The sequence below is a fragment of the Malaclemys terrapin genome, chromosome 4 (genome assembly GCF_027887155.1).
Source record: "Malaclemys terrapin pileata isolate rMalTer1 chromosome 4, rMalTer1.hap1, whole genome shotgun sequence".
Taxonomy (NCBI): domain Eukaryota; kingdom Metazoa; phylum Chordata; order Testudines; family Emydidae; genus Malaclemys; species Malaclemys terrapin.
The window spans coordinates 48,897,338-48,910,323 of NC_071508.1; the positions used below are offsets into that span (position 1 = coordinate 48,897,338).

A 12,986-nucleotide genomic window follows, 5' to 3' on the forward strand; every position below is an offset into this window, starting at 1 on the left:
TTTGTCTTGTACTTGGCTTTTAGTGCTGCAGGTTGAGACCAGTCACTGTAATTTTGATTTCCCAATTTAAATACCTTCTGCCTTTTTCCTTGGTGTTTTTTTATTATTATTATTCTTTAGAATGAAAAGAGGTGTAAACTATTCAGGATTGCTGCGGATAAACACCAGCACTTGTAAAGCACACTCCAAAGCCATTCTGTACCGACTCAGCCTGTTGTTGAACCGCTTCTTGCTGCTGTCAAGACTCCCTGTGTAGGATTTCATGAGCCACGGCATTAAAGGGTAAGCGGGGTCTCCAAGGATCACAATGGGCATTTTGACTTCCCCTACGGTGATCTTCTGGTATGGGAAGAAAGTCCCAGCTTGCAGCTTCCTGAACAGCCAAGTGTTCCAAAAGGTGTGTGCGTCATGCATCTTTCCAGGCCAGCCTGCGTTAATGTCAATGAAACGCCCACGGTGATCCACAAGCACCTGGAGAACCATAGAGAAATACCCCTTCCAATTAACGTACTCAGAGGCTAGGTGGGCTGGTGCCAGAATTGGAATATGCGTCCCATCTATGGCCCCTCTGCAGTTAGGGAAACCCATTTGTGCAAAGCCAGCCACAATGTCATGCATGTTACCGAGAGTCACAGTTCTTCTGAGCAGGATGCAATTAATGGCCCTGCAAACTTGCATCAACACAATTCTAATGGTCGACTTTCCCACTCCAAACTGGTTAGCGACTGATCGGAGTTGCCAGCTTCCAGATTGCAATAACCACCTGCTTCTCCACCGTCAGGGCAGCTCTCAATCTCATGTCCTTGCACTATAGGGTGGGGGGCGAGCTCATCACAGTCCCACGAAAGTGACTTTTCTCATGCGAAAGTTCTGCTGCCACTGCTCGTCATCCCAGACATGCATGATGATGTGATCCCACCACTCAGTGCTTGTTTCCCAAGCTCAAAAGCAGCATTCCACGGTGGTGAGCATCAGGGGTGGCTCTAGGCACCAGCAAAGCAAGCACGTGCTTGGGGCAGCCCATTTGCAGGGCCGGCAGGGATCCAGCCTGGGAGCTGAGAACCAACAGAGGGCCCTGGGAGCTGTAGTTCCTTGGTTAGCTCCCTGCCTATAGAGCCAGCCCTGGAGCAGGGAAAGAACTACATTTCCCAGCATTCCCTTGGCCATTTCCCAGCATTCCCTTGGCCACTACCAACAGGAAAGAGGAGGAGAGAGTGAAGTAGCTGAGACCTCACTCTGCAGCCTGCTGTGAATGGAGAGCTACACTGTGAGTAGGGATACCATATTTTAACATTAAAAAAATAGGACACTCCACAGGGAGGGAGGGTAGCCCCACCCTGCCACCATCCACTCCCTCTGCCTGCCCCCCACAGAAACCCCAACCCCTCCTGCTCCCTGTCCCCTGATCACCCCTGCCCCTAACTGCCCCCCAGGACCCCACCCCCTATCTAAGCGCCGCTGCTCCTTGTCCCCCGATTGCCCCTTCCTGGGACCCCTGCTCCTAACCGCCCCTTGGGATCCCATCTAAGCCTCCTTTCTCCTTGTCCCCAACTGCCCCCTCCTGAGACCCCCCCCCCAACTTCCGTCCTAGGATCCCACCCCCTACCTGTCCCCTGACAAACCCCTGGGACTCCCATGCCTATCCAACCGCTGCCTGTCCCCTGACTGCCCCCCCAAACCCCTGACCCATCTAACCTCCCCTTCTCCCTGCCCCTGACTGTCCCCCCCGAACCTCCACCCCATCCAACCCCCCAGCCCCCTTACCGTGCCACTCAGACCAGCGTGTCTGGCACTGCGCAGCGCCAGACACACTGCTGCATACATGCTGCTGTGCTCCCCCGCAGAGCCACAGCCCCCTCCCCCCCAGCACCTGCCTTCCAGATTTGAACACCTCAAAGTTCAGGAGTGCTCAAGCTCAGTTTGGGCAGCTGTTACTTCATTTCTCTCAAATCAAATATACTGATCCACTGTAACTGGCTGTAGAAAAAGTAGGATAAAATTGAGCAAGAAATGCTTCCCAGTGGTTATTAGGACTGGAATTGCTATTTTCAACAGCCATTGCCTTTTTTGTTTGTTTGTTTGTTTGTTTGTTTGTGTAAAAGTAATACAGTGATATTGCATTGGCAAATTCCCCATAGAAAGAAAGAGTGGAACAAAAGAATAATAAAGGCACCTCAACTTTTCCTCATTTATGTAGGACAGTCTTATAATATGCATCCAGATATCCTCCAATCACACAAGCTGAAAATTGTTCCACTTTACTGCAGTTCTGTAACCATATGGGAACGAATCCTGTCTGTGTTCTGTGCACATCTAAAATTCCTGCTGAATGACCTGCCGTGGGAGCGAGTTACCAGTGATCCAGGGCTGCAGCGGAAGGAGGGTGCAGGTGGGGGGGGGAGAGCCCAGGGCTGGGGTGGCAGGAGGTGTGTGTGGGGGTCAATGGTGGGGAGGAATGAGGGAGCCCAGAGCTGCTGTGGCAGGGGGTGTGGGTGGGGGGGGAGAGCCCAGGCCTGGGGCAGCAGGGGGGTGCTGCGAGGAGCCCAGGGCTGGGACGGGGGGCAGCCAAAATTTTTTTTGCTTGGGGTGGCAAAAAACCTAGAGTCGGCCCTGGTGAGCATGTCCGTGAATGCCACAAGCAATCTCATGTCATATGCATTATGCGAGTCGACATCATTGTCGGACTCCTCACTGTCAGTTTGTAGCTTAAGGAGTAACTCGACTGCCAAACGTGATGTGCTGGCGAGACCTATCAGCATATTCCTCAGCACTTTGGGATCCATTCCCGCAGACCAAAAGGGAAGACAAAGCGCACAGTACAAAAAACGTTGAAAGAGGGCGCCAGATGTGGATGGAAGCACAGGGATTGCTTTGATGCAAAGCGATGCATCACAGGGCATTGGGAAAGGACCCAGAATGCCCCACGTACCCCTGCCCCCTTCCCACAAGCCACAGCGCCAGAATGGGAAGAGGTGCTTTGTGGGATAGCTGCCCATAATGCACGACTCCCAGTGCCATTGCAAGTGCCGCAAATGTGGCCACACCAGTGCGCTTGCAGCTGAAGGTGTGAACACACTGCAGCGCTTTCCCTACTGCTCTCTCTCTCTGTGGGCTGGTTTAACTCACAGTGCTCTACATCTGCAAGTGTAGCCATGCCCGTAGTGTCTAACAAAGTTATGTGGAACAGATTGTTTATCGCAAGTAGTTAACACATATTCAAAGGGACCATTGTTTAACTTAAATTGATCACCTGATTGTGAAGTTCCAGATCAGGTAGTCTGTGTTTGTTGTAATTTCTGTTCATAACTTAAATTTGCAAATAAAAAAAACAGGTATTACAGATGATGCAATTGTAAGTGCCCTGCATTTAAAATACAAAGATATGTTCGTGAACAAGAAAACAGTAGTAGTGTGTTCAGCTTTCTTTCACAAGGTTTTATTTTAGTATCTACTAGTACTAGATAGATTGAAACAGTCTTATACAGCTCTCTGACTATCTCTAGATCATATAAATATAATAGAAGCATAGACTGTGAGGCCAGAAGAGACCACTGTAGTCATCTATTCTGACCTGTATAACACAGGCCACTGGACTTCCTTGAATTAATTCATATTTGAACTAGAGCATATCTTTTAGAAAAAATCCTATCTTGATTTAAAATTGTCAGTGATGGAGAATTCACCATAACCCTTGCTAAGACGTTCCAATGATTAATTATACTCACTTAATTTTTTTACCTTATTTCCAGTTTTAAATTGTCTAGCTTCCATTTCCAGCCATTGGATCTTGTTCAGTCTGTTAGACTGAAGAGCCCTATATCAAAATTTTGTTCCCCATGTAGGTATTTATAGATTGTGATCAAGTCACCCTTGGCCTTTTTTTTCTTTTGGTTAAACTTAGCAGACTGAGCTCATTGAGTCTGTAAAGCATGTTTTCCAATCATGGGGGGGCGGGATAGCTCAGTGGTTTGAGCATTGGCCTGCTAAACCCAGGGTTGTGAGTTCAATCCTTGAGGGGGCCACTTGGGAATCTGGGGCAAAATCAATACTTGGTCCTGCTAGTGAAGGCAGGGGGCTGGACTCGATGACCTTTCAAGGTCCCTTCCAGTTCTAGGAGATGGGATATCTCCATTAATTTAATTTAATCCTTTAATCATTCTCCTGTCCCATCGATGGCTCTCCAATTTAATCAGTATCCTTTTGGGGTTTTGGACATCACAACTGGACATAATATTCCAGTAGCAATTGCACCAGTGCACCATGTCACCCCTAAATTTCAAGGTAATTGTAAATCAGGTTTTTGGATAACCAAATCTTCTTCTTCGAGTGCTGTTCCTGTGGGTGCTCCACTTCAGGTGTCAGTGTGTCCCATCTGTGATGTTACTGACATGAACCGTGACTGTATAGATCATTGTTGCAACCAGGGTCCTATAATGGCACCAGGTCTTGTACAGAGGAGGTCAAGTGGTGTGTCTATGGAAACGTTGTAGTTTTCTGGTTATGATTATTCTATCTGTGTGTGTGTGTATCATTTTTGTATTTGAAGTTATGAGTATTGGCTATGTACTTGTATCTCAATGTGTTTGATTCTAAGTAGCCTCAGTGAAGGATTTGGTCAGCTTCTTGAGAAAGGACTAGTCTCAGTAAGTGCCCAATCAAGAAACACTTATCTGACAATGGACTTTGGGAGACGCCCATCCACATCTGAGCTTTCCTGGGAATGTTCAAACTAATATGTAAACAATGGCTTTGGCCTGCAAAAAGCTGAATCATTCATGGACAGATTTATACAGAGTAAAACAGATTTATTTGGGGTTTAGGCTCCCAGAAAAATTGAATACCGGATGCTGGGAAAGTTCCTGTTAACTGAGAAACTCCTGGGCCAAGTGAATCTTAGTTTCTGTGAACTGCAGGGGGGCATGGCCAAGCCTCTTGGTCTGTGCTGGAGCCAACTGGTGTGTCTAGCTCAGCAAGATGGGAGTGGAGGGAAGCCTTTTCTGGCAGAGGGGTTTGTTCTCAGTGGTATCCCAGCACATCTAGAGACAGTCTTCAGGGAGTTTCTGTGACCCAACCCATCGCACAGTCAATCTGAGATTTTCGGTAGCAGTGTCTGGTCAGGATGCACCTGTACAGTAGCAGTCTCGCGGTGCCGCCGGTGCCTCATCTAGCTCACACACACCCCGACCCCTGCAGTTCCTTCTCAGTCATCCTCGGCTTGAGACAGAGTCCGGTAGCAATGTCTCTAAAACCTTCAAAAACATTAGGTTAAGTTAGATAGCATAGTTATTACCCTTTTTTATTAGTAATTTGTTATTTTAATTAATATAGTTAAAGTTAGCATTAGTTAAACTTAGTTAGATAGCCATAAAAAAACCTTTCATTTTCCCATCCCCCTTTTTCATAAATATGCCTGGCTTCCCAGGATTTAAAAGATGTACTTCATGTAAGGACGCAATACCAATTTCTGATGGCCACTCCTTATATGTCCGATGCTTAGGTGAGTCACACGTACTGCAGAAGTGCGCTCACTGCAACAATCTCAAAGCGAGAGCAATGAGAGATAGAGATCTTTATTTTAAACTTATTCTAATGGAGAAATCCCTCATTCCTACATTGGGCCCTGGACAACTCGCAACAAGGGACTCTGCAGCTCATCCTCCATGGACAGACTAAGTGCCAACTCCTCTACAAAATCGAGGAAAAGGGTCATGTCTCCACCAAGCCAAGAACTGTTAAAAAAGAATGGTCTCCAGCGAGATCGCTCCCCATGGTGCCGACCTTCTCCAGAATGAGCACTATTGATGCATCGGGCACCTCTGATACCGTCCGCTCCATGACCTCTGCCGGCAGGAGAAAGGAGTCAAGTAGCAGGCACAAAGAGACTTCCTGCTCCACAGCTCCGACTACCCCTACAAAGGGCACAGTACCACAACCTCAACCACCTGTGATGGCTCCCCCTCCAGCATCAAGCTCATCGGCACCGAAGAAGGCTACACACAAAGGGTCGGCACTGGGCTCACTTCCATCTAGGATGGCAACACAGAAGGATACAGCACCGCATACAACGGTACCAATCCCCCTTATGCACTTGTCAGATATGGAAGTGTTCTCTGTTCCCAGATCTCCACTGTTCGGCACTGCCTGCTTGCCATTACTGACTGCACTGGACCAACCAGAATCTCCTGGTGCTCCACATTTTTTGAGTGATGAGGAGGACAACATGGAGGAGGCAGTTTTCTCATCTGGACACTCCTCCCCAGCAGGAACCTCGTTATAGACCCAGGGAACAGAGCACCAGGGACTTCTCCCCCCCCCCCCGGCTCACTAATCCATGGATGTGCCCTCCCATTCCATTTCCGATTCAATGGCCACAATGGGACCCATGGGCAGCCTACAGGTCTCAATTTCACAGACCTCCCACTTCCCACAGGAAACCCATGCGCTCTGTAATGACATCGGTACCCGAGCCCTCTGAGGTGACAGAGGAGGTGGAGGAAGACAGGGATGAGACAACAGAAAATTAAACATCCCCTGATCACAACTCCTGTTTCCACTGATGAGGCAGTTATGCCCCCGCCTCCCACTAGTACAGATGATTTCAAACACTTTTAGGAGTTATTCCGGTGGGTGGCATAGAGCCAAAATATTCTTCTTGAGGAGGTACCAGGGACGCAACACCAACTCCTCAAGATCCGACACACTTCATCAACAACAAAAATAGCTTTGTCCATAAAGGACGCTCTGATGGAACCTTTAGAAACGGTGTGGCAAACACCTGCCACCATCCCCCCAACCCATAAGCATATGGACAGGAAATACTATGTGCCAAATAAAGTCATGGACTTCCTTTTTTTCACACCCACAGCCTAACTCCTTAGTGGTGGATGCGGTCAACCAGTGGGGCAAATATCCTCAATTCAAATCCACACCACAAGACAAGGATTGGATGAGACTAGACCTCTTGGGGCAAAAAGTTTACTCTTCTGCGACTCTTGAATTCCACACAGCCAATTACACACTGTGTACGATCATGATAATTATATAAAACTGAATTATATAAAAATGATTTCATCCAGGAAATTCCAGAGGAAAAAAGAGACCAATTCCATGCCATTGTCAATGAGGGACAACGTATTGCTAGAACAGCGCTCCAGACATCCCTCAATGTGGTGGACACAGTGGCATGCATAACAGTGACAGCTATCATCATGCACAGAGCATCCTGGTTGCACTCATCTGATATCCCAAGGGAACTCCAGACCAAGGTAGAGGACCTTCCCTTTGACAGGGACAAGCTCTTCTCCGCTAAGACGGATGAGGTCCTCCATTCCATGAAAGCCACACTGAGGATCCTCAGGATCTACACACACCCTAACAGGAGATGCAGATACCAGCCTTACAATGGTAACAGAGACAGCACGTCTCAACGCCAGCAGAGACCATACGACAATCAAAGACAAAGGCACAGACCACAGAGATATTGCCTTACCCAATCCCAGGTTGCAACGTCCCAAGCACCACCAAACAAGACACAATTTTAAAACATTGATCAAGGGTCTGACCGACCTCCCCCTACCGTTAGCGCCAATGGAACAAACGATCCAAAACTTTGGTCATCAGCTTCGACCATTTTACCATCCGTGGGCCTCTATCACCACGGACCATTGGGTTTTAGAGATCATTCGAATGGGTTATACCATCCCCTTTACCTCCATCCCACCTACCCGTCTCCTCGTCCCCGTTCCTCTTCAGGGACCCTTCTCACAAGCACCTATTGAGACAAGAAATACATCACCTTCTACAACTAGGGGCCGTGGAACAAGTTCCAACACAACACAGGGCAGGGATTTTATTTCCATTAATTCCTGACTCTAAAAAGAAAAACGGATGTTGGCAACTCATACTAGATCTCAGAAAACTCAACAAATTTGTCCATACCCACAGATTCAAAATGGTCACACTGAACTCTATCATCCCTGCGCTGGAAGAAGGTGACTGGTTCTAAACCTTGGACCTGCAAGATGCCTATTTTCACATTGCCATCCATCCCGCTCACAGACGATTTCTATGATTCACAGTGGGACAAGATCACTTCCAATACAGAATACTGACATTCGGACTGTTGACCGCTCCATGTGTCTTTACCAAAACCCTAGCGGTGGTAGCTGCTTATTTGCGCAGACAGGGAATATTGATATTCCCATACTTAGATGATCGCCTGCTAAAAGGCCATACCTTGACAGAAACATTACACATTACTTGAGAAACCATCTCTCTTTTTCACTCCCTAGTGCTACAAATCAATTAAAAGAAATCTATCCTAACTCCAGTACAATGTTTGGACTTCATAGGAGCACACCTGGACTCAGTGGAGGCTAAAGCATCACCCCGATTCACAGCAATGACCTCCCTCATGTGGGTGGTCTCAGACAGCCCATGGGTGTCTGCACACACCTGCCTACAACTCTTGAGACATATGGCAGCTACCACTTTCGTTGTAAAACACCCCAGACTCTACATGCGCTGCCTTCAAGGATGGCTGAGCTCGGTATAGATTCCACGAAAGCACAGCCTAAACAAAAGACTTACACCGACCCCAGAGGTTCTACATTCACACACGATAGTGGACAAACCCAATAAACGTTTGCTCAGGCATCCCATTTCAACAGGATCCACCATCTATACAAATCACAACAGATGCTTCACTGATCGCATGGGGAGCTCACCTAAACCAACATTCAGTCCAAGGCAAGTGGTCCCCACTGAAACACATTTATATATCAACCGTGCTCAAATTACGCACGTTCCACAAAACGTGCCTTCATTTCCTCCCTTTTATATGAGGCAAAATTATAAGGGTTCTGACGGACAACATTGTGTGTATGTTCTATATAAATCAACAGGGTGGAGCATGTTCCCACTCCTTATGCACAGAGGCCTTAAAACAATGGAACTGGTGCATAAAACACAACATCACTATTACAGCAGCATACCTCCCGGGTCGACTGAACATGATGGCAGACACATTAAGCAGACAGTTTCCCCAAGAGCACTAATGGGAACTGAATGACGAAATAACACAACACATATTTTACATATGGGGATCCCCACACATAGACCTGTTCGCGACATCAGTAAACAAGAAATGCCCAAAGTTTTGCTCACGAGCAGGACTAGGGGCACAATCCCTAGGGGACACTTTTCTCATCAAATGGAACGCTCCCCTTTTGTACACATTCCCATCAATACCTCTAATCTCCAGAGTAATACACAGAATACAAACCGACAGGACCAAAATAATACTCATAGTACCAACATGGCCCAGACAGACATGGTTCCCTTACCTGACACCCACAGAGATCTGCACACCATTCACTCTCCCTGGCCTATGGAATCTTCTCTCTCAGGACGATAGTCAAGTCCTCCATCCAGACCCAGAGAAACTTCACCTGAAGGTGTGGCTCCTTCATGGCACCAAGACGACGAACTAACCTGCTCAGAACATGTAAAACAAGTCTTAATAAACAGCAGGAATCACAACACGTGTACTACTTACCTCCAAAAATGGAAAAGATTCTTCCTATGGTGCCAGAATAAACAAATATCTGCAAGCAAGGCACCACTTCCACTAATCTTGCAATATTTATTATCCCTAAAGAACTCAGGGCTTACTATGAGCTCACATAGAGTTCATCTTGCCGCCATCACGGCCTTCCATCAACAGGTAGACAGGACTTCGATATTCGCTCACCCGATTACTAAGCAGTTTCTCGCGGGCATATAGAACATATATCTAGATATCTGAGAACCCATGCCAGTATGGGATTTAAATCTGGTGCTCAGAAGTCTAACCAGAGCCCCATTCGAACCCTTAGCCACATGCTCATTACTTCACTTATCTATGAAAGTGGCATTCCTGGTCACCATTATATCAGTGTGAAGAGTCAGCAAAATAGGGGCTCTCGTGGCTCACCCACAATACACAATATTCTTCAAGGATAAAGTGACACTTAGAACACATCCTAAGTTTATGCCCAAAATATTCTCCTTGTTCCATCTCAACCAACTGATTCACTTAACTACATTTCATACAAAACCACACACTATCGCTCAAGAGGCGGTCCTGCACACGTTGGATATGCGCTTAGCATTTTATCTATTTGGAACGAAGCTCTTCCAATTGACTTTTGACTTTGTGTCAACAACAGAACGATCAGAGGCTCTGCTATATCTCCGCAAAGATTACCGAAATGCATATCCAGCTGTATCCATATGTGCTATTCATGCACAACACTGAAGCCCCTCCGGGCATCAGAACCCACTCAACAAGAGCTTTATCTACATCCATAGCATTCCTACACAATGTGCCCATTCTAAACATCTGCAGGGTGGCCACCTGGGCCTCTTAACACACATTCACAAATCACTACGCAATTACTCTCAGTTCAAGCTCAGACACAAGACTAGGCCTCACTGTACTAGCCTCAGCAACAAACTGAACTCTGAATTCCTTTCCATCCTCATGAGAGCACTGCTCTACATTCACTGAAGTGGAGCACCCACAGGGACAGCACTCAAAGAAGAAGAGAAGGTTACTCACCTTGTGCAGTAACTGAGGTTCTTTGAGATGTGCGTCTCCTTGTGGGTACTCCACTACCCACCCTCCTCCCCTCTAATTCAGAGTACGAGCTAAACACTCCACGGTAGAGAAGGAACTGAAGGGGTCGGGACCTGAGCATGCTAGATGAGGCACCAGCAGCACTGCGAGACTGCTACTGCGCACACGCACCCCGACCAGACACTGCTACTGAAAATCTCCGATTGATAGCACTGGGACGCACCAACACCTGAAGTGGAGCACCCACAGGGACACACACCTCGAAGAACCTCAGTTACTGCACAAGCTGAGCAACCTTCTCTTAAACTTTGAACTAAATGGCTATGATTTTTCACAATTGAAATCAAATAGTTAAATTTTTCTATAAATGTGTTGAAGTTAAAGAAATGAATGAAAGAAAACATATTCTCTTTCTCTAGGTATTCAGACCTCTACTAGATCCAGTTACTGGTGGGAATAATTGTATTTGTTATGACCAATTCAAAGGAATGCTTAATAGTTGTGTACAGTCACAAGCCTTGCCAGGTACCTCCAATGGTAAGTGTTTGGAGAAGTCACCTACTGTGAGTTTGATTTTTTTAATTTGGTCTCCTCCCATCTACAACTGACAGTATAAATGACTGACTGTCCCTGTATGATTTCTAGTTTGTTTTTCTCCTCTAAGTTAATTTTTTGTTAGCACTCATTAAAGTGTGATGGGATTGGAGATGGAAGTCTTCTATTTATCCATGCATAAGGCTATGTTTATGTTATGGAGGTCATCGAAGTCACAGAATCCGTGACTTCCAAAGACCTCCATGACATTCTCTGCCTCAGGCCCAGGGGCCCCCTGTAAGGTTCCAGTGACAGGCAACAGCCTCCTGAATGGGCCCTTGGGGTTCCAGCAACAGGCGACAGCCTCACGCGGGAGGGTGCGTAGGGGGCGCCTTTGGCGAGTGGCTAAGGGTGTCCAGTTTTCTCTTTGGGAAATTTGGCCCCCCTTCAGCTCCCAGCCACCGTGGTTGGAGGGGGCCCCCCTGCAGCTTCCAGCTGCCACAGGCAGAGGGGGAACCCCACAGCTGCCAGCCACCATGGTGGTAGAGGAAACCATGGAGCCGCAGCAGCAAAAGTCACAGACAGTCACGGCTTCCGTGAATTTTTGTTTATTGCCCATGACCTGTCTGTGACTTTTACTAAAAATAACCATGACAAAATCTTAGCCTTATCCATGCAGCAGTTACAGCAGTGCAAGCTTCTCCACATTCCCTTATCAGTGTGCCTCAGCCCCAATCTAGGAGGAGCTGCTGCTCTAGTTAGGGAGAGGGAGATTATCAGTCTTCAGGTTATTTTAGATCTTGACCTCTCTGCTGAGTCTGCCAGCAATGAGTGCCACTGGTAATTGGGAATTTGTAATGTGGATGCTTACACATTAGAAACAAGACAGCAATCACAAGCTCATGTGACATAAGCCACTGAACAGCTATTAAATGGGAATGATTTTTGGTCATTACTCACAAGGCCCAAATTTGAACCAGTTACTGAAAGGTAAGAAGTATGATATACCATCACCAATCCTCTGAATTGTTCCCCAGGGCTCTGATTTCTGATTGCACGTTAGCTTTGTGACTTTTGATCTTGCTATGTGATAATGTGGGCTTTACATCATGGAGGTTGAAAGGAATTGTTTTTAATTTCTAGGCAGTATTGTTTCTATCCATGTACCTCTATTTACTTTGATGTCCATAAGGAAGCTGAAGAAGTTTGAAAGAGAATGTGTTCAAAAAAATTGTCGTAGCTCAATGGTTATCTTGAAAAGTGAAGATATAAAGTTCAATTAAAGGATAGTTTTCTCCCTGGTCCTTTAAAAAGATATTGCCCAGGTTCAAGTAGGTAGGAGTGAGCTCTCTTCTCATGGGCTCAGTAATGGCCACTTTGTGCCCTTCCATACACAGGTGTACAAGGGAAGGAGAGGGGATGGGGTGGGCAAAAGGAGCCTTACACCATTGCATAGGGGCCATGCACAGTTGCACTCCCTGTGTGCAACAGTATTCCTTGCTTACGAGCCATCCCAAAGGGGTAAGGGAAGAGACAGGAGTAAAGCCAGATATACAGAGCTGGACAGATATGCAGAAAGGATCATGCTGCATCTTCGTAAGCAGTGATGCCGGGGGTGTGCTCCCTATAGTATGCATGCCTGGAACCTCTTGGAGGGATTGTGCATCCTTGAAGAACGTTGCCTTTTGGAGTTCCCCCTGCGATTGTGCTGCTCTGCATCAGTCCTAGCATGAGCCAGTGTCAAAAAGACAAAGCTGCCCTTGTATAGATGCCAGACCACAAGGCATGTTCTCCAGTTGTTTCTTCTAATATATGAGGTATCGCATAGCCATTT

General features: G+C 46.9%; 1 protein-coding gene across 1 annotated transcript in view; it reads left to right on the forward strand.

The window, feature by feature from the left end:
* The first annotated feature begins 1,223 nt into the window (after positions 1 to 1,223).
* Positions 1,224 to 12,986, forward strand: part of LOC128837230 (tesmin-like) — a 32,507-nt gene continuing 20,744 nt past the window's right edge. Inside the window, exons 1-2 of the mRNA XM_054028220.1 lie at positions 1,224 to 1,267; positions 11,038 to 11,155. Coding sequence (XP_053884195.1) covers positions 1,253 to 1,267; positions 11,038 to 11,155 — 133 coding nt within the window. The 5' untranslated portion in view covers positions 1,224 to 1,252. The remainder of the gene's footprint in view (positions 1,268 to 11,037; positions 11,156 to 12,986) is intronic.